The sequence below is a fragment of the Colobus angolensis genome, unplaced genomic scaffold (genome assembly GCF_000951035.1).
Source record: "Colobus angolensis palliatus isolate OR3802 unplaced genomic scaffold, Cang.pa_1.0 Scaffold471, whole genome shotgun sequence".
NCBI lineage: Eukaryota > Metazoa > Chordata > Mammalia > Primates > Cercopithecidae > Colobus > Colobus angolensis.
In genome coordinates this window covers 891,597-916,643 of record NW_012118166.1, presented here as the reverse complement: position 1 = coordinate 916,643, position 25,047 = coordinate 891,597, and the positions used below count along the sequence as shown (strand labels likewise).

The 25,047-nt window shown below is 47.9% G+C and overlaps 1 protein-coding gene across 1 annotated transcript in view; it reads right to left on the bottom strand.

Moving 5' to 3' along the window:
- The window catches only part of CLTCL1 (clathrin, heavy chain-like 1), a 103,880-nt gene that overhangs the window by 10,806 nt on the left and 68,027 nt on the right, over window positions 1-25,047 (bottom strand). Inside the window, exons 19-27 of the mRNA XM_011958687.1 lie at window positions 24,796-24,941; window positions 19,130-19,313; window positions 17,742-17,934; window positions 16,974-17,131; window positions 10,822-10,986; window positions 8,478-8,585; window positions 5,241-5,408; window positions 5,018-5,167; window positions 333-464 (exon numbers count right to left, since the gene is read on the bottom strand). Of these exons, the coding sequence (XP_011814077.1) occupies window positions 333-464; window positions 5,018-5,167; window positions 5,241-5,408; window positions 8,478-8,585; window positions 10,822-10,986; window positions 16,974-17,131; window positions 17,742-17,934; window positions 19,130-19,313; window positions 24,796-24,941 (1,404 nt within the window). The remainder of the gene's footprint in view (window positions 1-332; window positions 465-5,017; window positions 5,168-5,240; window positions 5,409-8,477; window positions 8,586-10,821; window positions 10,987-16,973; window positions 17,132-17,741; window positions 17,935-19,129; window positions 19,314-24,795; window positions 24,942-25,047) is intronic.

The window sequence follows — 25,047 nt, the reverse complement described above, 5'->3', positions numbered from 1 at the left end:
TTCACCGTGTTAGCCAGGATGGTCTCGATCTCCTGACCTCGTGATCCGCCCACTTCGGCCTCCCAAAGTGCTGGGATTACAGGCGTGAGCCACCACACCCGGCCACAAACCTCTAATCTTTTAAAAAACACAGAATTTGAGAAGCACAATAAAGTGAAGCATGATACAGGAGGTATTCCTGTATCTGAAACCTAAAACAGTTTGATACACTGGTGAATCTTCAAGTTAGCTGCGGGTCATTTCAAAAGCTCTTTATCAAGGTGCTATCATTCAGATGACTTTGTTAGAGCTAGCCCAATACACTCTTCTACCTGGGGTTTTCACTGACTCACCTTTGAAAAGAAACTGACTGTCCGGGTGTGATCCAGCTGGGGTGACAGCACCAGTAGCAAGTCATTGATGAGCAGTGGTTTGTAATCCAAATAGAACTGCAGGGCTCTGTAACAGAGCTCGACGTTGGCAACCTGCGGGGAGCAAAGCTGAGGGTCAGTTCCTGTCCCTGTCTCCAGATACTCCAGGGCTCCTTCCAGTTTTTGCTCAAATGGCACTTTACTACTGAAGCCTGCCACGACTACCCTGTATAAGACTCAATGGCCCATGAAGGTGCCTCCTCCCATCCCTGAGGTATTTTGTCCCCCAGCACTGACACATCGACCATTTTTCTTAAGAGGCCAGTCTCAGGGTTTCTTGCCTCAGCCCAGCACCCACACCAGTATCTGATGCAGGGTCCACGCTCAACCAGTATCTGCTGAATGAATGAATGAAGTGTAATCAGCCAGAATGAAGCCCAACAGCAAAACCGAACAACACAGTATGCTTCCACCCAAGCAAGATTACCCCAGCCTTCCTTTGAAGCCTCAGCCTGAGCCATAACCAATTGGACAGCACATCCTGTGACATCCCCAAAGCTTCTGAGCTGAAATACTGTGGTGCTCAGACCCTGGGTGAGACCTGAAGGTCAGCCCATGCAGAGAGTGGACCACTCTGGGTGGACCCTGTGCCTGTGCTCCTGGGTCTCGAGATCTAGCCAGGCTGCTGTGTCTCTCAGCACTTTCCCCACTGGTCTGCCACCATTCTCTTGCTGGGTGATGTCATTTTTTTTTTTTTTTTGAGACAGAGTCTTGCTCTGTCACCCAGGCTGGAGTGCAGTGGCACGATCTTGGCTCACTGCAAGCTCCGCCTCCCGGGTTCACACCATTCTCCTGCCTCAGTCTCCCGAGTAGCTGGGACTACAGGCACCTGCCATCATGCCCGGCTAATTTTTGTATTTTTAGTAGAGACGGGGTTTCACCATATTAGCCAGGATGGTCTCGATCTCCTGACCTCATGATCCGCCCACCTCGGCCTCCCAAAGTGCTGGCATTACAGGCGTGAGCCACCACGCCCGGCCCCAGCGATGTCATTTGGTGGCCTGATGACTGTGGCATTGATGTCCAGGGCCTGGACACAGCTCTGTTCAGGGAGCATGTGAGCCAGATGGGCATGAACTAAGCCAGTGGTGATGAACGTGTCCGCATGAGTGTGGGGGGTCCTGGGGTGTGCACAGGGCACAGCTGGAGCTAAAGCTATGCTGGGAGCCCAGGGTAGTCACCATTGGAGCCTCCAGCACTGCTGGGTTTGGGTGACCTGGCAAAAATATGGGGCCTGATGGGGTCTACTGACTAAAAGGGTTCTAATGACCCCTCTATGGCTTATCATTTCAGGGTATCTTCTTTCTCCTTCTCTTTCCCTTTTGTGCTAGAGCACTCACTGTCACCAGAGATTCTGACCCAGACAGGAAGCAAGGTCCCTAGTGCCTGCCACCATGGATGCAGAGCAGAATGGTGACCTGGCCCCATCACAAAACTCCACCTACGGCACTGGTTGGCCCCCAGACTCCGCCACAGGCCACTGTGGGTCCACTCGTATTGGAGCTGTAGGACCTGGCAGCCTTCCAGGTTGGCCCTTTACTCAGCAGCAGCAGGGCTAGGTCAGGGGGGATCTCAACTAGACACTGAAAAAGCAGAGGGCAGTCAGGATGTGATGTGGGGCTGAGGTGGAGGGTGGGGGCTCAAGTTCATCTTCTGTGGCAAATCACCTCCTCAAAGCCCCACCTGGTTCCCCGCCAGCCACAAGGCTCCTCGGGCCTCCCATGAACGAGATGAACCATCCAAGGACAAGCCCATTTCACTGAGGTTCTTGCAGGGCACCATGCGAGTGGGCAAACTTGAAGTGGGGCACCAGCAGTCCTAGCTTCCCTTGTAGGAAACCTGGTACCATGTGCGCTCTTGGCCCTTTCTGGCAGGCCCGTGCCCACTAGCACGGTCAGCAAGGACAGCCAGCGCCCCAGAAGACATGGTAGTATCCCTGCTTCATAGAAGAGAAAACGGAAGGCTGGGCGTGGTGGCTTATGCCTGTAATCTCAGAACTTTGGGAGGCTGAGGCGGGCAGATTGTGCCGGAATTTATTCCTTCTGGTGGGTTCTTGGTCTGACTTCAAGAATAAAGCCATGGACCCTCACGGTGAGGGTTACAGGTCTTAAAGAAGGTGTGTCTGGAGTTTGTTCCTTCAGATGCTCAGATGTGTCCAGAGTTTCTTCCTTCCAGTGGGTTTGTGGTCTCACTGACTTCAGAAGTGAAGCCCCAGACCTTCACAGTGAGTGTTACAGCTCTTAAAGGTAGTGCAGACCAAAAGAGTGACCAGCAGCAATATTTATTGTGAAGAGCAAAAGAACAAAGCTTCCACAGACGGGAAAAGCACCCCAGCGCGGTTGCCTGTGGCCTCGGGTGGCCAGCTTTTATTATTATTTGGCCCCGCCCACATCCTGCTGATTGGTCCACTTTACAGAGTGCTGATTGGTCCATTTTACAGAGCGCTGATTGGTGCGTTTTTACAGAGTGCTGATTGGTGTGTTTACAATCCTTTAGCTAGACACAGAGTGCTGATTGGTGTACTTACAGTCATTTAGCTAGGCACAAAAGGTCTCCAAGTCCCCACCCGACCCAGGAAGTCCAACTGGCTTCACTTCTCAGGATCACCTGAGGTCAGGAGTTTGAGACCAGCCTGGCCAACATGGCAAAATCCTGTCTCTGTTAAAAATACAAAAATTAGCCGGGAGTGGTGGTGGACACCTATAATCCCAGCTACTTGGGAGGCTGAGGCAGAAGAATCACTTGAACCTGGGAGGTGGAGGTTGCAGTGAGCAGAGATGGTGCCACTGCACTCCAGCCTGAGTGACAGAGCGAGACTCTGTTTCAAAAAATAATAATAATAAAACAAAAGAGGAGAAAACTGAAGCTCAGATTCCATCACAAACTCCGGGGTAGCTGGCTGGCGTGCTGTGCTGCACGACCTGAAAGAAACGCCCACTGGATGGCAGGCACCTGCCATGGACCACCTGGTCGGGGGGAAACATGATGCCCATTGTATCGATGGGATAACGAGGTTCACAGCGGTGACACCCCTAACCCACATGGACAGAGACAGTGAACGGCTGAGCTGGGGTGCCCCCTGTCTGAGTTAGCAAGCACCCCTGCTCAGGCTGCTGCTGGCCCAGCCCTATGGCTAAGTGGATTCCTGCTATCGTATGCCCCAAATATAGATTGGATGTCATCCATCTGATTGGGCCCCTGCACTGGCGAGTATCCTCCTGCCCCCTTCACACCTGAGCTGACAGTGTCTATCTCCTTTACAGTAGGTTGTAGTAGAAACATCATGAGTCACACAAGGAACTGGACTTGGCCATCAGCCCTGCAGGCACCAGATGAGAGATGCTGCTCTCCCACACAGCGAGTCTCAGCTGTCCTGCTATTATTTTATATGCCACTAAGAAACAAAAGCATGGCCGCTTCCACCACGGCTCAGCAATTTTTAAAAACACCCTTATATCAGAGGAGTTAAAATGTGAATAAAGTACACACAGGAAGTACGGATTTTCCAGCACACAGACAAATCTACAAGGCACCAGCCATGTGTGCCAGGCCACAGTAAGGTATGGCCTGGCCGCACTCCCTCCAGCAACTTGCAGACTCTGCTCAGGGTGGGACGCCCCATCAAAGGCCTCCACCTTCATGTACCACCATGCCCAGTAACATGGATGTCCTCCAACAAGAAGTTCAGGTGTGTGGCCTGGTGTTCAACACTGAGGTCCTTCAAATAGTTCCCAGGAAAGGCAGAGGCTGAAGGCCTCACCCAGCAGCCCGTCTGCGGCTCATGCCCACCCTCAGTAGCTGCATGCGGAAAAGAAGGTGCATGAGCAAGGCCACAGCTCACTGCTGTGCCACTCCAGTCATAGCGGACTGTGACAAGTTAGTTACCCAAGGACCGTGGCACAAAGTGCAGACACCCAACGCAAAGGGATGGGGGCTGAGGATAAAGAATTCCAGCCCCTTCACCAAACTCACATACAGAGCTAGAGAGGGGTGAATCCTGACACTGAACTCTCTAAGAGACCAAGAAATAAAATAACAAGGGCTCATTTGACCATGGCACCCAAACCCGACACCACCCAACACTGTGGCTTCTGGCAGAGGAACTCGGGTCTTGGTTTAGCCCAGTGAGGCCACAGGATGGAGGCCCACTCCCAGACAGGTAAGGCCGCTGGTGCTGGGGAGAGACATGAATTAAAAAAAAAAAAATGGTCCGATGGTGAAAAACAACCACAGGAAGTGGGGGTGGGAGCCCTGAGCTGACAGGGCAGAAGGAAGAGCAAACTGAGGCCTGGCCACGAGGGCGTGATGTGGTGGGAGGGGCAGGCAGGGTCACAGGGCCATAGGGACATGGCTGCATGCTGGCCTGACCCTGCCCACAGCTCAGCTGTGCATCGTTAGACAGGTCACCTGTCCTTCTTAAGTGTCAGTTCCCTTCAAAGATGGAATTACCACCACCTGCCCAGAGGGTGGTGGACTCAAACAAGTGAACGCACACACAGTATGGGGGCATGCTGGCACTCATTCCACTCCCACCTGCCCATTCCCCCGCACCCAGAATAGGGCCTGGCAGAGGCTGGCAGGAGCTGGCGCTCTGTATCCCCTCTTACCTTGGTAATGATGTCCTTGAACTGACCCTCCTTCCAGGCTTCAGTGGGGTGGCTCATCATGGTGAGCACGGCATTGTCGTACTCCTCGTACTTGTCGTAGAGGAACACCAGCTCAGCCCACAGGTGTGCCTGCTCTGCAGCCCTCAGAACCTGGACAAGGAGGCCAGGGTCGGCTTGTGCCGCATGTGGCCACGGCTGCCAGACTGTAAGGAGCACACGGTACCTTTGGGATGTTGACACGGGACCAGAAAAGCTCCAGGTGCTCCAGCGTCTTCTGTGGCTTGAATTTGGAGTAGAGGATGGCCAGCTCTGTGAACATGCCCATGTGGGCCCGCTCCAGGCCCAGGGCCGCCTCCAACATCGAGATCAGCTCCTCAAAGTAGCCGCGATCCTAGCAGACCAACAGCCACACGTGGGGCAGCGCAATTGCATGCCTCCAGCAGCCACCCTCCAGCCCATGCCCATGCCGCAGGGACCATGCTGGTGACTGGGAATGATGCCGAGGAGGCATGTGTGAAGAAAACGTGTGTACATACCATGCTACAGATCATGCCATTTACTTAGCAACTTATTGGATCATCTGACAATTACCAGTGGCACACTGCACTACAATTTTCAAGTTTAGTAAGTGCAAATTAGTATTGCCAATTTTATGAAAAGAATTAGAAAAAAAGTAGGAAGTGGTTGGTAACAGGGTCTGGGAATGATTTGTTTTAATCCCTTGCCACAGCTCATTACTGAGATCCTGGCTCCAACAAGCCTTCAACTCCACTCACGATGCCATGCGGCTGTTGTTTCACTGTGTCCCTAATTATGATGGCCAGCCCCTTGCATTCAGCCCCACACCCCTCTGACATGCTCCCTGGACAAGACCAGATGTCTGGTTACAGCCTGCTCAGCATGCAGAAACACCCAGCCATGCGACCCTTTCCCTTTACTCTAACCACCACAGCCCTGGGAGGGCCCAACCTAGAGGATCACCTTACACCTCTTGTTTTCCTAAGGAGGACACCTTCTGTGCCCCCTCTACTTTCAGACTAACCTCATTTCCCAGTGGCACACTGGGAAATGCCAGCAGCATCTGCACCCCCCAATCAGCTACAGACATGCCGCCTGTGCTCCTGTCTGGAATCTGCCCAGCCTGTAGCTCCATCCCACCTGCTTGCCTACCAAGGCCACTGCTCTGGTGACTCCTCATTTCTCTCCTGCCTTATCTTCTCTCTCCACAGCTGGGTTCAGCAAGCATCCCACTTATCCTCCTGTCCTAAACACCTCCTCTCGACCCAATGTGCCTGCTAGTTACCATCCCATTTTTTTCTACTTCCCTTTGCAGCAAACACTCCCCACAACAACCATTCCCATTCCTCTCCCTGTTCTCTCCAGCCAGCATCAGGCTGAGTCTCCCCCAAGCTTCAGGTCACGAGCATCCCCCTGGCCCTGCCATCCTGCTGTCTGCTCAGCAGCAGGCCCTGGCCCTGCTGACCGCTCCCTCTTCCCCAATGCATCCAGGAGCCAGCACACTCTCTGGGTTTTCTTCCCATTGTACTGGCTGCTCTTGCTCTCCTCCTCAGCCCATCCCTGTTGGGCAGTCTGGTCTTTTCACCTACATTCATCCCCAGGGGACTGCAGGCAAACATAGATGGACATGGATCACCTGTATGTCAGCAACTCTGGGTTCACTGCTCTAGCTAGGCTCCTCCTCTGTGGAGCTCCAGATCTGTCTCCAGTTGCCTACTTAATGCTCCCACCTGAACATGCAGCGGGCAGCTCAAGACTTAGCACCACGTGTCCAAAAAGTAATTCCTGTCCTTCCCTCCCACGCTGCCCCTTCAGTCTTTCCCTCATCCACTGGTGGTAACTCTGTATTTCTACTTGTTCAAGCCAAAACCAAATGGAGTTCTCCTGGGCTTTTCTCTCTTACTCCACATCAGTGCATTAGCATATCAGGGTGGCTGCTCATTTAAAGCACATACCCAGTCCTGATGGCCTGATCACCTCTCACCCTGTCACCACCACCCTAGTCAGAGTCACTGTCCCTTCTCGCCTAGACCACTGCAACAGCCTCTAGCTGCTCTCCTGGCTCCTGTCCCTACTTCTCAAGTATGTGGTCTCAGCACATGAGCCACCATGATCCTTTTACCCCCTGTCAGCCCTGCACCCATCCCAAGTACAGCCCATGGCCTTCCTAACAGCCTGAGATCTGGCCCTCCATCAGCCTCCCTGCCCCATCTCTGGTTCCAGCCCCTTCCTTGAATACACAGCACACTCCTGCCTCGGGACTTTGCCTGGCCACTGACCCTTCCCTCAAATGTCTTCATGACCAAATCCTTCTATTTCTTCAGGTCTTTGCTCAAATGTCACCCCATCAACTGCTGCTACCTTGACCGCCCTTTCATGAAACTCCATCCAGGCACTCCCATGCCCTCAAACCGGCTCCATTTTCCTCTATAACTCATCACCTTCAAACACACTATATAATTATTCACTAGGTTTGTTGCTTGCCTGCCAACCTTGCTGAATACCAATTCAATTAAATAGAGGCTTTTCTGTTTTGTTCACTGATACAATTATTGAGAATAATGCCCAGCGCATAGTAGGTACTCAAATATTTGCTGACTAAATTGTTCTTTTGTCAGCCCTGTACTGGTTGATTACCCTCCCTGTTGGCTTTCCAGTTCATTTCTCAGGAGCCTCTCGGGGGGTGGGAAAGCATTTCTCATTGAAAAGTCATCACACCCAGCCTGATATCTAGACACTCTGGCGCTGGTGCGAGCCCCTCCAGACGACGTCTCATGTAGTGAGGGGTTTGGGGCTCAAGTTCCATGGCTATGGTAACACTGCTGAGCAGAGTCACATCCCATCTTCATCTGCCTTGACTAACCAGACCTGGAGTGTCATGAGGCTCTAGGAATCCCACAAGTGGAAGCCCAGGTCCCGAAACACAAAAATCACTGTCTACCAACCAATCGAGAGAGCCCACCTACAGCATGAACACACAGGGCCCCGCCCTTCCAAAGGGTCCATGTGGGGTTCCCTCTCTTGCCCCTGCTTTGTCCCTATGGCAATTGATAAACAGACTCCTGGGGCTACACACTGGGGAACTAGGCTATGGACTAGAGCTCTGTCAACACCAGCCCAGTATTCTCAGCAACCCTCCAAGGGTTGTTCCTGGCATGCAAGCCACTGACTGAGTTTCTGAAGGCCCAATAACACGAAAGGATGGAGAGAACTTTAAAAACACAAAATTCCAGCCAGCCACGAGGTCGAGGATTGCTAACAAGGCAATTGAATTTAGTTTATAAATGACCGTCTAACACATGAATCCTCCCCTCGGGGCCATGCTTCAAATCTGCAGATGCAGCACTGTGACGGTCACATGCTAAGGGGATGACCGTGCCTCTGTGTGGCGTATTTAGGCATCACTTGTCATCTGCATTACCAGCAGAGATCATCTGGTCACCTGGTAATAGCACATCAGCTCCTCCAGCTCATCTGCATAAATGACGATGTGAAGACCACACAGCTGTGCAAGGCGGAACTCTTGTCCATCCACGCAGGCAAAGCACACCTAGGGGATGGAGGGCAAGCGTGAGGGTCCCCAAGACAGGACACAGCACCACAGCAGCTGACTTACAAGGGACACAGTTGCAAATGCAGAAATACCAGCCAGTGGGGTGTTTTAAGTTGGATTCTGAACAAGTAGCTAACTCTAGGATGAATTGTACTAGACGGGGAGGAAAAAATATGACATTTATAATCTGCAGGCCAAGGAGGTGCTTGAGACCACAGAAAGAAGAAAGTTCGTGCATTACTTCTTAGGCCCTGAGTTTTGTTCAGGTGGCAGGAAAGTCATACTGGAATTCCAGGTTTGGGGTTTGAAAAGGAAGGCTAAAAAATAATGACCATCGGAGTGCATCTCATCTGCGTGTTGTTTTCACGGGGGAGTTTGCTTTAATAATTTTTTCTTTTTGAGACGGAGTCTCGCTCTGTCACCCAGGCTGGAGTGCAGTGGCATGATCTTGGCTCACTGCAAGCTCCGCCTCCCGGGTTCATGCCATTCTCCTGCCTCAGGCTCCCGAGTAGCTGGGGCTACAGGCGCCCACCACCACGCCCAGCTAATTTTTGTATTTTTAGTAGAGACGGGGTTTCACCATGTTAGTCAGGATGGTCTTGATCTGACCTCGTGATCTGCCTGCCTCGACCTCCCAAAGTGCTGGGATTATAGGCATGAGCCACTGTGCCCAGGCTGCTTTAATAATTTTTTAGACTACTTTTGTTTTCTGCACTGTACAGTATGTATACTTAATGATAACAAGCCTTGAGAAGTACAGAATTCTCCTGTGCAGAGAGGCCCTTCAGCTGCGCTTTCTGAGAGAACTGACAGGACCAACCCTGCACCACAGAGCTGGGTGTGCCGTGCAGTTTCCCTGCTTCTCCCATCTTCTATACACAGCACATGTTCCCAAGGTAGAGAAAGCAGAACATGAAGATAAACAAAAATAATCACATAAGCCAATGTCATTAACCTGAGATACAATCTTTGGCCCACTGTTTCCTATGTGTGATACGTACACCAGCCCCCTGACAAATTTCTCACATATGTACAGTGGAATCACATCACACATTCTGCATGATGACATATTCCTCACATAATATTGGCAACATCTTTTCCTGCAACTCTGCCTATTCATCTTAAACAACAGGGTAGAGTTGTAATGCATACATTAACAAAGGCCTTGGCCGGGCGCGGTGGCTCATGCCTGTAATACCAGCAATTTGGGAGGCCGAAATTTGGGAGGCCGAGGCGGGCGGACAACTTGAGGTCAGGAGTTCGAGACTAGCCTAGCCAACATGGTGAAACACTGTTTCTACTAAAAATAACAAAAATTAGCCGGGCTTGGTGGCATGCGCCTGTAACCCCAGCTACTCAGGAGGCTGAGGCAGGAGAATCGCTTGAACCCGGGAGGCAGAGGTTGCAGTAAGCTGAGATCACACCACTGCACTCCAGCCTAGGCAACAGAGCAAGACTCCATCTCAAAAAAAAAAGAAAGCCAGGCATGGTGGCTCACACCCCTGGAGGCCAAGGCAGGCAGATCATGAGGTCAGGAGATCAAGAAACCTTATCTCTACTAAAAAATACAAAAAAATTAGCCAGGCATGGTGGCAGGTGCCTGTAGTCCCAGCTACTCGGGAGGCTGAGGCAGGAGAATAGTGTGAAGCCGGGAGGTGCGGCTTGCAGTGAGCCGAGATGGCGCCACTGCACTCCAGCCTAGGCGACAGAGCACAGAGCTAGACTCCATCTCAAAAACAAAAACAAAACAAACAAAAAGGCCTTGACATTGGACCTTTAGGCTAATTTTAATCTTTCATTAAACAATGCTGTTTTGGATAATTTTTCACAGATTTTTCTACTTAAAGATGATTCTGATATTATCAGAGAGCCTCGAGACAATTTACCAATTTGCCACAAAGGACCAATAATGTAAATTTACAATGATTATACAAATAAGGTGACATGATTAAAAAGGGTTATGAAAATACTTATAATATAGATAATTCCATGCTATTGAGGCTGCCTCTGGGGGCCAAGTGGTCAGAGATCAGATTCTCTGGGGCCTCTGTTCCAACTACGAACACTAGCTTAGAGACTCTGAGAATCCCAAGGGTTCAGAACCCTGCCTGGGCAAAAGACCAGCACCCAGGCTCATCCCATATGGCAGAAGAGTACCAAGCAGAACACAAAGGACACGGAGAGCACGCCTGTCCAGAGCACACTCTGCTGTCTGCAGTTGCCCGCAGCTTACCTCCTTCCATGTCCGGGTGCTGCTGGCCTTGCGGCTGTTGTCCACTGCTGCCTGATACTCACCGAGGTGAACCAAGGTGGAAGCCAGGCGGGCAAAGTTAGAAACATTGCTATAGAGCAGCTTGGCAGCCTCGTACATTCCCTTCTCATAACAGCGGTCTCCAACCTATGGATAATAGGGTAGCTCGACTGAGACACCCTTCAATGGGAAGATTTCTCCAGAGTTGCTTTCAAGTGCCTAGATGGCAGAGGTATTATTCTGTTTGCTAGGGTGGTAAGCATCTTTCTGATCGCACCAGTGACCAGATGAAGTTGGCCTTGGCTTTCCAGTCCCTGGACACCCTCCTCCACCTCAGGGGTCGCTTCTACTTGCCTGCTCCTACATAACCCTGCGTTCTGGCACCTCTCAGGCCCCGGCTGTCACCTACTACATTTGCATCCTACTGGGCCTGGGCTGAGGAGCTGTGCTCCCTGCTGCTTCCAAGCTGTTCCCCTTCCTCCTCAATAAAAACTGTTGACAACCAATCTTGTGTCAGGTATTACGCACCAGCCCTAGTTCCTGATGCCATTTACAAGTCCTTCTCCTTCTCTGGCAATTTACTTGACTTCCTATGATCTGGGAACCTTGTTCTGCTCACAAGAACAAGTCACTGCTATAGCCATACCTTACACCTCAGAAGAGAGCTGCCAGCCCTGGGAACCTGCCACAAGTACCTCCTCTACCTAGCACCGCCTAGCTCACCATCCTGAGCACCTCAACTCCACCAGTCCAGTGACCGGACTGAATTCCTGCAGCCCTGTCCATGCCCAAATTGCACTGCACTTGCCCCAGCTGGTGGCCCCAGCTCATGCTGCCCAGCTCCTGGCACTCACCTTTGATTCTCCTGATAGTTCTCAGTCCTGCTCAGAACTAGTTCACTGCCCATTCCCTACCTGTGGCTGCAGAGCTAAATGCAGACAGCAGAACCCTTGACTCTCCTGACTGTTCTCAGTCCTGCTTAGAACTAGTCCTCTGCCCATTCCATACCTGTGGCTGCAGAGCTAAACACTGACAGCAGAACCCCAAAGTGCTGATGGGTCTCTCTAAATTCATGAAGGCTAACATCAAATGCGCTGGCAACACTACCCATCCTACTTCTGTCATCCACGGCACCTCCTGCACCACCCCACCTTCCATTATCCATGGCATCTCTCATGTCAACTCTTTCATATCTCCTTCTCCTCTCAAAGCTCTAACAATTCCTCAAGCTGAGTATTTGGCTTCCCTTTTCCTGAGAAAACAACCAGGAGAGCCTTTCACAGCATAGTGTCCACGGATGTCCTTCCTATGCCACCAAGGTCTGCTCCATGGATGCCCCGACCCCCTCTCCACATGCTCCATGTCAGGGTTTCAGCAAATCCCTGCATCAGCATCACCTTCTGCACTCATTCACTCTGACAAGCTTAAAGAACCACTGTTCTTTTCTCTAGTTTAAAATAAAACAAAACTGGCCAGGCACGGTGGCTCACACCTGTAATCTCAGCACTTTGAGAGGCTGAGGCAGGTGGATCACCTGAGGTCAGGAGTTCGAGACCAGCCTGGCCAATATAGTGAAACCTTGTCTCTACTACAAATAGAAAAATTAGCTGAGCATGATGGCGGGCACCTGTAATCCCAGCTACTCGGGGGGCTGAGGCAGGAGAATGGCTTGAACCTGGGAGGCAGAGGTTGCAGTGAGCTGAGATTATACCACTGCACTCTAGCTTGGGAGACAAGAGCAAAGCTCCACCTCAAAAAAATACATTAAAATAAAATAAAATAAAATAAAATAAATAAAATAAAATAAATAAAATAAATAAAATAAAATAAATAAATAAAATAAAATAAATAAAATAAAATAAAATAAAATAAATAAAACAAAACAAAACGAATCCAACTTGCTCTGCCCTCAACTTACCTGGGGGCTGTCAGTCTGTTTCCATGCTTCTCATCAGAGCACAGTTCTCAGGGAGTATCCCTGTGTCTATAACAGCTGTCCCCTGTCTTCCTATCCTCTCTGCAATCCACTCCAATCAGGCTTCTGCCAGCCCCTCTGCCAGGGTCACTGCTCCTCCAGACAGACGCAGACATGGTTTTCTGGACACCCCTGCCTGCTTTTTTCCCACCTCGCTGGCCACTCTCCATCTCCCCCTCTCCCTGCTGTGGGGCTTTGGGGTGCTCTGGTTTCTTTGGCCCATCCCCTCCCCAGCCCCACACCCCCACTGCCATGCTCCCCTACACGGGTGGCGGCTGTGGGTGCTGCCTGTCCCTGGAGGCTGCCCATGCACATCTCCAGTCTGGGCTTCTCCTCTAAAACCTAACTCCTACTTCCAGCAGGACAGATTCACATGGCATCTACTAGAGGTCTGACTTGTCCAAATGAGTCCTGATGCCCCCAGGCAGTCCTCACACAGTGTCCCCATACTGGTGAGTGTGACCCCCACACCCCCAAACTTAACCCACCCTCACTGCTTCTCTTCTCACACCCCTCTTAGCAGCACACACTGTTAGCTCTGCCTTCAACACACATCCAGAAGCTGACTACGCTTTGCACTTGCCTTGCTCACTTTATCTGCTGTCGCTGCCCCTTGTGACATCACTGCACCATCCTCCTCTAACGCACTCCCTGCTCTACCCTTGTCCTTTGCTCTGTTTGTAGCATAGCAGCCAGAGGGGTTCTGCTGACCCCTATACCAGATCACTTTCCTCCTCTGCTCAAAATGTCCAGTCTCACCCAGAGCAGCAGCCAGAGTCCTGATGATGGCCCCTGAAGTCCTGACCCACAGAGATCAACAGCTGCCTCTCCTATCGCTCCCCAAGCCTCTCTTGCTGGATGGCTGTGTTCCAGCCACGGGCTCCTGCACCCCACAATGCTCCTCACAGGACTCTTGCACTTGCCCTGCTGTCTTGTTCTAAGAGCTCCTCCCCAGAGGTGTACAGACTCAGCACCTACCCAGGGGCCCTTTCTAAAACCACAATGTCCACTGTCACACCCACACCGTTCAAACACTTCCTATCCCTGCCCCGCTTCACTTAGCTCCTTATACTCACCATTTAAAAGACCACAGTATTTTTAAGAATCTTATGATCCATGGGGCAGAAATCTGATTACTATTTTCCCTGCTACATCCATAGCCCCTACCCTGGAACACAGCTGATATTTAATAAAAGGTGACGAATGCATAAATTAAGTATTCTATCAAAGGGGTAACCATGTAAGACTTGTTACTGCCAATTTACAGGAAACACAGAGAAAATGAGTTAAATGACATTATGTAGGTGCAGTCAGCTGATGCCAGACTGTGGGAAACGTACATAAACCAGGCAATGGGCTGGATCTGGCCCCCAGGCTGAAGGTTACTGGCCTCTGTCTCAGGGGACAGCAGAAGGCAGAAAGCTTGCCAGGCCTGGGGCCACTATGAACATAGGTAAAGAGCCAGGTGCACCTCTGCCCCACCCAGCCAGCCCTATATGAGGGAGCTTCTGCTTTGGCCCGCAGCGCCTCTGACTCAGGAGAATCCTGTTACTAACCCAGAGGGGGATTAGGGGCAAGGCTTTATTTTCTATTATTTTAACTACTTTTTGGATTATAAGGGCAATTTCTAAAGTTGCACGATCACTGATTAAAAAAAAAAACTTGGCCGGGCGCGGTGGCTCAAACCTGTAATCCCAGCACTTTGGGAGGCCGAGACGGGCGGATCACGAGGTCAGGAGATCGAGACCATCCTGGCTAACACTGTGAAACCCTGTCTCTACTAAAAAATACAAAAAACTAACCGGGCGAGGTGGCGGGCGCCTGTAGTCCCAGCTACTCGGGAGGCTGAGGCAGGAGAATGGCGTAAACCCGGGAGGCGGAGGTTGCAGTGAGCTGAGATCTGGCCACTGCACTCCAGCCCGGGTGACAGAGCAAGACTCCGTCTCAAAAAAAAAAAAAAACTTTGCAAACACAGGCAAGTAAAAGAAAAGTAATATGATATTGCCAATTCCAAATCCCAGAGTTGTTCACTGTCCTCATTTGTATTATACTCCATTGATGGATGTTGTTATTTAACTATTTTTTGGCCGGGCGCGGTGGCTCATGCCTATAATCCCAGCACTTTGGGAGGCTGAGGCAGGCAGATGGTTTGAGCACAGGAGTTCGAGACCAGCCTGAGCAACATGGTGAAACCCCATCTCTACCAAAAATACAAAAATTAGCTGGGAGTGGTAGCATGCACCTGTGGTCCCAGCTGCTCAGGGAGGCTGAGGTGGGAGGATGGCTTGAGCTCAGGAAGTTCAGGATGCAGTCAACTGAGATCGTGCCACTGCACTCCAGCCTGGGTGACAGAGGAGACCCTGTTTCAAAGCAAAACAAAAGTACTATTTCCTTTTGCCAGACATTGGCTTTTAATTTTTATTTGCATAATCATGCTGCAATGATTAAATATTTATAGGTAAAGCTATGTGGATCTTTTCTACTTTCTTGGGATAGATTTTTACATCTAGACTTACTAGGTCCATGTTTAGAAATAATAAAACTCTACAGGTATATTTCAAATATTCATGTATTAGCTGAACTGATATTTTCCTTTATGCTTTCTTCCACTGCTTACATGCTTAAAAATTCCTTTCTCATGCAAAAATTCAAATACATATTTAAAAAATTTTAAGTAAAGCTCAATTTTTACCTTTTATTCTTTCATCTGGAATTTTACTTGGTTACAGAATTACATGATGAACTTTTAATACCTGCAAAACTTTAACCTAATTTCCAACCCTTTTTTTTTTTTTTTGACACAGGGTTCTCACTCTGTCACCCAGGTTGGAGTGCAGTGGCATGATTACAGCTCATTACAGCCTTGACTTCCCCAGGCTCCAGTGATTCTCCCATCTCAGCCTCCCAAATAGCTGGGACTACAGGATGTGCCACAATGCCTGGTTAATTTTTGTATTTTTGGTAGAGAGTGGGTTTCTCCATTTTGTCTGGGCTGGTCTTGAACTCCTGACCTCAAGTGATCCACCTGCCTTGGCCTCCCAAAGTGCTGGGATTACGGACTCTTCACCCCTTTGTTTTCTTCTTGTTGTTTGTTTGTATTTTAAAGACAGGGTCTCGCTCTGTTGCCTAGGCTGGAGTGCAGTGCCCCGATCACGGCTCACTGCAGCCTTGACCTCCTGGACTCAAACGATCTTCCTACTTCAGCCTTCCAAGTAGCTGTGACTACAAACGCATGCCACACACTCGGCTAATATTTTTTAGTTTTTTGTAGAGATGGGGGTCTCACTATGTTGTCCAGGCTGGTCTTGAACTCCTGGGCTCAAGTGATCTTCCCACCTCTATCTCCCAGAGTTAGGATTTCAGGTGTGACCCACCGGGCCCAGCCCCAACAACTACTTGGAACTAATTTTGAAATAGAAATCTCAAAGTTCATTTTGTTGTTTTTTTTCTTTTTCCTTTTTAGAGATGGGGGTCTCATTATGTTGCCCAGGTTGGTCTTGAACTCCCATACCCAAGCGATCCTCCCACCTCGGCCTCCCAAAGTGCTGGGATTACAGGCATGAGCCACTGTGCCCAGCCCACTTTGTTGTTATTCATTTCAATAAATTATGTGCATTCCTCCAAGAAGAGTGTACTTGTAATTAGAGTTATAATACATTCCATTATCTCTTCATGTCTCTTTATCACATTTTCCAGGGGTAACATTTTATCTACATGGCAGACTCCACAATTATTTAAAACTTTTATTTATGGTTAAGGTTTAAACGTTCTGGCCTTATTCCTATTAAAAAAGGAACGTTTTCTTCCCCATTATGTTATCTGATTATTGGTGACACAAGCTATTAATTTTCTTTTTCTTTTTCTTTTTTTTTTTTTTTTTTGAGACGGAGTCTCGCTCTGTCACCCAGGCTGGAGTGTAGTGGTGCTATCTTGGCTCACTGCAACCTCCACCTCCTGGGTTCAAGCGATTCTCCTGCCTCAGCCTTCAGAGTAGCTGGGACTACAGGCATGCGCCACCAGGCCTGGATAATTTTGGTATTTTTAGTAGAGACGGGGTTTTGCCATGTTGACCAGGTTGGCTGCAAATTCCTGACCTCAGGAGCCCCCCCTGGGGGCTGTGCACTGCCAGTCAGATTTAGGCCCAGGGAGCATGGCCTACCTGCTGGATGTGGGCATTGTTGGGTCCATTAATAAAATCTTCTAGCTCAGAAAGACGGCTGGTTTTAGCCAAGGCAAATATAAGTTCAGTCTCTATATAGGACTCACGGCCCTTTTTCCTGGCCATCTGCAGAAATTTAACTAGATCCTCCCAGTTGTCTAAAGACAGAAAACAAAGATAGGTTAACCCAGAGCTGATAATTTTAAACAAGGGCTCAATTCCTCCATTCTGTCCTCAGCCAGACACATTTACCCTCTCGTTAGGTCTCCCTGGGAACTCAGACTCCAGATAATGTCTAGGAGGTCTTGATTATGCTCACTAAGCAGATCTGTAGCTCAGAAGGGAGGAAGGGAGGGGCAGAGCCACACTCAGGCCGCCTCCCTGAGAAAAGACTTTGCCAGGAGACAGAATGCTTGTTTTGGACATCAGAGAGGTGGGTGCCACAATCAACTTGAAACACCAGAAGATCCCTGGGAATCTGTGGGCCTGTCACTGACTTTAAAATTACTACAGTGGCGATATTGAGATATCTAGTGTGCTTAAATGGCCTCATCTTATAAAGGAGGGCAACAGTCAACTAAAGAGCTGGTGTCAGTAACAGAATAACGTTTATCTCAGACTCTTGTGGGAAACTTTCACGTAGATGTGCCCTCTGGTATCCCTGGATACATTATACGTAGAGATTTGTGAGAATCTCTTCAACTTCTTGCTTCAGCCAGGTTTTGCATCAGTGAGACGCAGAGCCCCAGGGAGAGGGGATTCACTTACTGCTCCTGCTGGCTGCCTGAACAACTTCCAGGTAAGAGGAAGGGTTGTCCCCTCTGATATAGGAGTTGATGGCTTCCTTCACCAAGTCTTTCTGGAGCTGGGCTTGGGCCAGCTGACTCCACACCGCAGGCTCACTGCATCTCTCCGCAAACTCATATGCCCGGTCCAGGTTTCCAATGTGTTCGATCAGGACCTAGGGGTTATGAGAGGACTTCCACTCTCTGCAACACCTAGTCAGCTCCAAAAGACAGACACATTTTTGTTTGGTTCCCTGTTCTGCCTAAAGCTTCATGACCACTTCAATTCTGTCGGAAGCAATCAGGTACTAAGCATTTCTCAGATGGACAGGTTGAGGGGAGAGACAAGAGCCATTATATGAGAAGGCGGATGCTGAACAAAGAAGAGACACTCCAACAAAGAGGCACAGAGATGGAGATATCCAGGTTAAGCTTTCTGGGCTGGGTGTAGGACATGGGACTTGCTCCTGACCTTGGGAAGAAAGACAGTGCAACAGAGCATAGAAACTGTAGAAGAGTTCACAAGAATTGCTGTGGGGAATAAGATTGCTCACCAGGCAGAAATAGGCTTGCTGAGCAGCCTGGCAGACTGCATGGCAGTGAGGACCACCACTATATAGTAGTGGAGGTGGTGGCAGCATCAGCTGCCCCCTAATATGATGAGCTGGTCTGTCTCAAAGCAAGGTCAGAGCCCATGAGGGGGCACAAAAGAAGGGCTCCTGGATTGGGGGTTTCACAGCAGGTATAGAAACAAGGTAAAGGAAGAGGCAAGAACATAAAGATAATTGGTAGGAGAGCAGTTCAGAAGATGTCCTGTGGTTTACAACTGATTTGGAAATAAAACCAGAAAAGTTCATAGACTGGGAAGAAAGGGCTGTAGTTTAAAGAAGAAGAGTTCTTGGGGAGGTGGAGGGGCAGGCAGGGAGGGCTGGAGGGCCTGCTCTGGGAACCCGACCTTGGATCCTGAAAAGCTCCTGCTGAGGAGATGGGGGAATGGGGAATATGAGGGTGAGCAGCATAGTGCAGAGGGCTGGAATGGTTGTCATTGAGGGTAAGGTGTGAGTGTCTCTGAAAATCAAACGTTTGTGTCACCAGGGCTGACCGATGACGTTGGGTCGGTATCCAAGTCCAGGGGAGTGATCGGGCAGGGGCAGACTAACAGCCAATGGAAGGAGCACCCGCAGAGAAGGTCAAGACAAGGGTCCAGCAGGCTGGGAAGATGGGTTGCTGGTGAGGAGCAGAGAAGAGCACAAAGAGATGCACTAGACAACCAGAGCGTCTGACACCCTTGGAGAGGACAAGGGCTTGCAGGGCGCACTCATGGTGTGGCAGAGGGTGCTAGGTCCAACATGCTTGCACTCAGCAGCCCACCTGGATTGCTGAAGCATTCATATCAAACTTGTGGAAGATGGCGAAGGCCTCCTCATACAGCGCGCTGCTGACAGCAATGCTCGCAATGTCCAGTGCGTCATAGTTGTCCAGGCGGCTGATGTACTCCATGACCCGTGTGCGGTCTGCCTTGATGGCAGTCAGGATCAGCAGATTCTGCAGATTCCTGAGGAAAGAGGGTGGTCAGCATGGCATGCCAGGAAGGAAGGCTGCATAAACCATTTTTCGGAAGGTCAGGCATCCCCAGACCCCCGTTTTTTTTTAAAAAAACTAATTAATATACACATACGTAACTGATAAGCAAATATAACAGAGTATTTGTGAAGTAGTTGAGATCTAAAAAGAAACAATATAGCAAAGTCTTGGGAAAGCACAGGTAAGAGAATCAGAATGTGCCAATCAAATCACTGGGAGGGTTGTTGTGTCTTTTCAGAGCCCAGCCTCTGGCTCCTGCTGTAGAAGTACCTATTTTCCTACCTGTGCTTTCTTTGTGATTCATTATAGCTTTATCACATCTACTGTATTTCTAAGCAATATAGGCAGCTTTGCATTTTTTTTAACTTTTAAAAAATTTTGAGACGGGTCTTGCTATGCTGCCCAGGCTGGTCTCAAACTCCTGGCCTCAAGTGATCCTCCCACCCTGCCCCCTCAAAGTGCTGGGATTACAGGTGTGAGCCACCACACTGGGTTGCTTTGCATTTCTTGAACTTTCCTTTGCTTTAATTATAGTAGATGAATTTTTGCAAAACTTTTATACAATTCAAAAATGTGGAAAAAAAATCAATGTAACACACCACATATCAAGAATCTAAAAAAGAAATACTACATCATTATCAAATGATTCAGAAAAAGCATCTGATAAAATCTAACACCTATTAATGAGAAAAACTATCAACTAGAAATAGAAGGAAACTTCCTCAATCTGAGAAAGTACATCTACAAAAAGCCCACTGCTAACATCATAAGTAACAGAGTCTGGACACTTTCCCCGAGGATCAGGAACAAGGCAGGGATGTCCACTCTCAACACTTCTATCTGTGCTGGAGGTTCTGGTTAAGGCATTTAGGACACAAGAGAAACAAAAAGTTTCTTTTCTATAATGAATCGCAAAGAAAGCACAGGTAGCACTAGATTAGGAAGAAATAAAACTGTTGCCGGTGGCTCACACCTGTAATCCCAGCACTTTGGGAGGCTGAGACGGGCGGATCACGAGGTCAGGAGATCGAGACCATCCTGGCTAATGAGGTGAAACCCTGTCTCTACTAAAAACGTAAAAAATTAGCCGGGCGTGGTGGCGGGCGCCTGTAGTCCCAGCTACTCGGGAGGCTGAGGCAGGAGAATGGCATGAACCCGGGAGGCGGAGCTTGCAGTGAGCAGAGATTGCGTCACTGCACTCCAGCCTGGGCGACAGAGCAAGACTCTGTCTCAAACAAACAAAACAAAACAAAACAAAACTGTCCCAATTTGCAGCCAACATGATTGATTAAAAAAACTCAAGAAATCTACAAAAAATAAAAATAAAAATTCCTGTAATAAATGACTTTAGCAAGGTTGTAGAATATAAGGTCAACATACAAAAATCAGTTGTATTTCTATATACTGACAATGTTTTTCAATGAACAACTGTAAACAAAAAAATCTATTTAAAATACTTCCAAAACCATGAAATAAGTATAAATCTAATAAAATCTACATATGACCTATATGCCAAAAAACTATAAATTGCCGATGAAAGAAATCAAAGATCTAAATAAATGGAGAGACATATCACTTTCATAGAATCAACATAGTAAAGATATCAATTCTCCCTAAATTGGTACACAGATTTCATGCAATTCCAGTTTCAGTAGATTTTCTTGTACATATAGACAAGCTAATTCTGAAATTTATATAGATAGGCAGAGAAATTAGAATAGTTAAAACAATTTTGAAAAAGAATAAAGGTGAGCCCAGGCATAGTGGCTGACACCTGTCATCCCAGCACTTTGGGAGGCCAAGGTGGGAGGACTGCTTGAGCCTAAGGGTTTAAGACTAGCCTGGGCAATATGGCAAGACCCTGTCTCTACCAAAAAAAAAAAAAAAAAAATTAGCCAGGTCTGGTGGTGCACACCTGCCAGCTGCTCAGGAGGCTGAGATGGGAGGATTGCTTGGGCCTAGGAGGTTGGGGCTGCAGTGAGCCATGTTCATGCCACTGCACTCCAGCCTAGGTGACAGAGGGAGATCCTATTTAAAAAAAAGAAAGAAAGAAAGAAAAAAGGAATAAAGGTGGAAGAATTACACTACCCGGTCAATTGATTTTTGACAGAGATGCAAAAGCAATTCCATGGAGAAACAGTATTTTTAACAAATAATGCTGGAATAAACTGGATATTCATATGCAAAAAGATGAATCTCACCCTAAACTTCACACTTTATTGGATAATGAATCTAAATATAAAATGAAAAAATATGAAACTTTCAGAAGGAATAACAAAAAATCTCTGTGACCTAGGAGTATTCACAGAGTTCTTGATTTAACACTAAAGCACAATCCATAAAAGAAAAGTTTATGAATTGGACTTTATCAAAATTATAACTCTTGTTCTGTTAATGACACTATTAAGAAAATAAAAGAAAATCTACAGAATGAGAAAAAATATGGAAATCACATATCTAAAAAAGGACTTGTATCCAGAATATACAAAGAACTCTGAAAACCCAACAAAAAAACCAAACAACCCAATTGAAAAACAGGCAACAGATTTCAAGAGACGCTTCACCAAAGAAGATCTACGGATGGTAACTAAGCACATAAAAAGTTGTTCATCAGCATTAGCCATTAGGGCAATGCAAATTGAAACCACAATGGCATATTGCTATACATTTATGAGACTGGCTAAGATAAAAAATACCAATATACCAAGTGCTGGTAAAGATGAAGAGTGACTGGAACTCTCACATATTGCTGGTGGGAATGCAAAATGACACAGCCATTTTGGAAAACAATAGTTAGGCAGTTTCTTAAACAGTACATATACCATGTGATTGGGTAGGTTTAAACACAAATCTGGACACAAATGTTCACAGCACATGTATTCATAATCACCTCAAACTGAAAACTACCCAAACGTACTTTGATGGGTGAAGAGATAAAACTATGGTACATTCGTACAACAGAATAAGATTCAGTGATAAAAAAGAATGTCAGGCTAATGCACTCACCAACTTGGATGAATCTCAAAGGCATCATCACGCTGGGTGAAAGAAGCCTGTCACAAAAGAGTCTATACCACATGATTCCATTTACAAGACCTTCTTGAAAATGCAAAACTGGTATGGCCGGTGGTAGCCAGGTTTGGGGGAATGTATACCATACCGGGTAGCTAGCACAAGGGAATGTTATAGGGTGATGGAATTGTTTGTACCCCGACTGTGGTGATTCTGCAAATCTATACATGTGTTAAAATTCCTAGCACTGCATTCCCCATCCCCTTCCAGAAGGTCATTTTTACTGTATGGTGATTTTTATAAAAAAGAATTTTAAAGTTAGGTGCGAAGAGTCATCCATGCAGCTGTACAGTGTTCATTTCTAGGGCTATCTGGTATTCAACTATACAACTGTACTACAACCTACTTATTGATGGTTATCTGGATCGCTCTTAGAGCTTTGCTATTGGAAACGGTGCTGCCTTGAGTATCCCTGCACACATCTCCTCATACAAATGAGCTGAGATCCTTTAGGGCTCATAAGGAAGAGAGGAAATTGCTGGCTGTGTGCATCTTTTTTCACCAAACTGTTTTCCAAATGTAATGCGCATTCCCACCAGGGGCACGTAAGAGACCCAGCTGCTCAACATCCTCATCAGCTTTGATTAGGAGAGTGGGGTTCCTGCTGCTCTGGCAGGAGTAACAAAGCATCAGATGGTGCACCATGGCCTCACTCTGTGCCTCCTTGGTGGCTGATGAGGCTGAATTCTTACCTTAGGTTCACAGGCTGTCCTTCCTCTCACCGGAGGGCCTGTTTAAGTACTCTGCTTGGTTTCTCATTGGGTTGCTTGTGCTTTTCTTTTATTACATCTTTTCCCTACTAATTTTTTGTTGGTTGTGTTGCAAATATCTTCTCCCCATTTGTAGCTTCTCATTTGTCCATCTTCTTTATGATAAAATGCTTAAGTTTAATACAGTCTTACTGGTTTTTCACTAAAGGTTTATGGTTTCTGTGACTGGTTTAAGAATTTATTAGGTCATAAATATATTCTTTCAAGCACATACTCTAAAAATAATATGTTTTGCCTTTTTTTTTTTTTTTCTGAGACGGAGTCTTGCTCTGTCGCCCCAGCTGGAGTGTAGTGGCAACATCTCAGCTCACTGCAACCTCCACCTCCCAGGCTCAAGCGATTCTTCTGCCTCAGCCTCCCGAGTAGCTGGGATTACAGGCACCTGCCATCATGCCTGGCTAAATTTTTGTTATTTTTAGTAGAGACAGGGTTTCACCCATGCTGGCCAGGCTGGTCTCGAACTCCTGACCTCAAGTGATCTACCAGCCTTGGCCTCCCAAAGTGTTGGGATTACAGGCATGAGCCACTAGGCCCAGCCAAGGCTATTTTTACCTACACATAAAACTGTCTGGTGAAATCATCACAGGAAGAGCACAAACTTGAGGTTGCCTGCATGTTTGAGAAGCAAGTGTTTAAGAAGACAGCAGAGCCACAGCCACCTGTAAGTGCCTGGAAGTACCCACAAGCTAACAACTATCAAAGGAGGTTGATCAGACAGCAAAACAGAATATCCTACTCACCTCAGGCACCTTAATCCTGGCATCCTGTCATTAGTCAGGGTTTATGATTCCATTAAAATATAATTTCACATTCCATATACCATTATCATATAGCATCTCCAAGTTTAAAAAGACACACACAAATTCCTCTCTATAATACTACAGCCCTTGATAGCCTTTCTGGTCTACAAAATAGATCTCATAATTAAATCTTTATAGCTGCACTTATGATGTGAGTAGATTAAAATCTGACACAGAATCTCTGATGGTGAATTTTGAAGTGGAGAGAAACCCAAGGTGGCTGGCCCATGCGGAAGCACACACTCTTACCTCTATGGTGTCTGCCCATGCAAAAGAAGCATGCACTCCCACCTCTATAGTGCCAGTCCATGTGGAAGCACGTACTCCCACCTCTATGATGCCGGCCTGTGCTGCTGTCCCTGCCACAGCTCCTGCTCATCTGGCTTCTACATTATACTTCTGGCAAGTCTTCCCTGATACATGCCCAGATCTGGTTCTCCTGCCACCTTTCTCCAAGCTTTGTTCACTATGATTTGAAGAGTTCAACACATCCTTAGGCCACATGAGACCTTCATAAAATGCCAGCTTCCCTTCTCTGAGCATTGTGTTAAAGGACAGTGTGGGCCAGAGCAGTAAGAGGAGTGCAGCCTCCTGGAAAATGTGAAACTGAAGCTGGGCTCTGAGACAGGCAGGAGCTAATAAGGGAAGGGCTACATTGAAATAGAGGAAGTGGTAGGAAGATTGGCATGTCTGGGGAGCAGCCAGTGGGCAGGCTGGATGGGTGAAGTGGTACGAGATTGTAACAGAAGATAAGTATCAAACAGATGTTTGAATCTGCCTGGGTCCACAGCTACCCCTGGCATAGCCTCACCTGTGCTCACTGAAGACAGAGTTATCCAGAACTATCTTCTCCAGCAGTTCAATCAGTTCCTTGGGCAGGTCGGCTGTCATAAAGGCTTTGACAGTGACCGAAATCTCTTCAGGATCCCGTGTTTCTGACAATGCTGTCTGTACTACCTGGTTTTAAAAAGCATTTGAAAGAACTTGATTAGTCAATTCAAGACTGAATCTTTGAAGCTAAACAGAAGGGAAGGACTCCTCCAAGATGGTGTGGAACAGACAG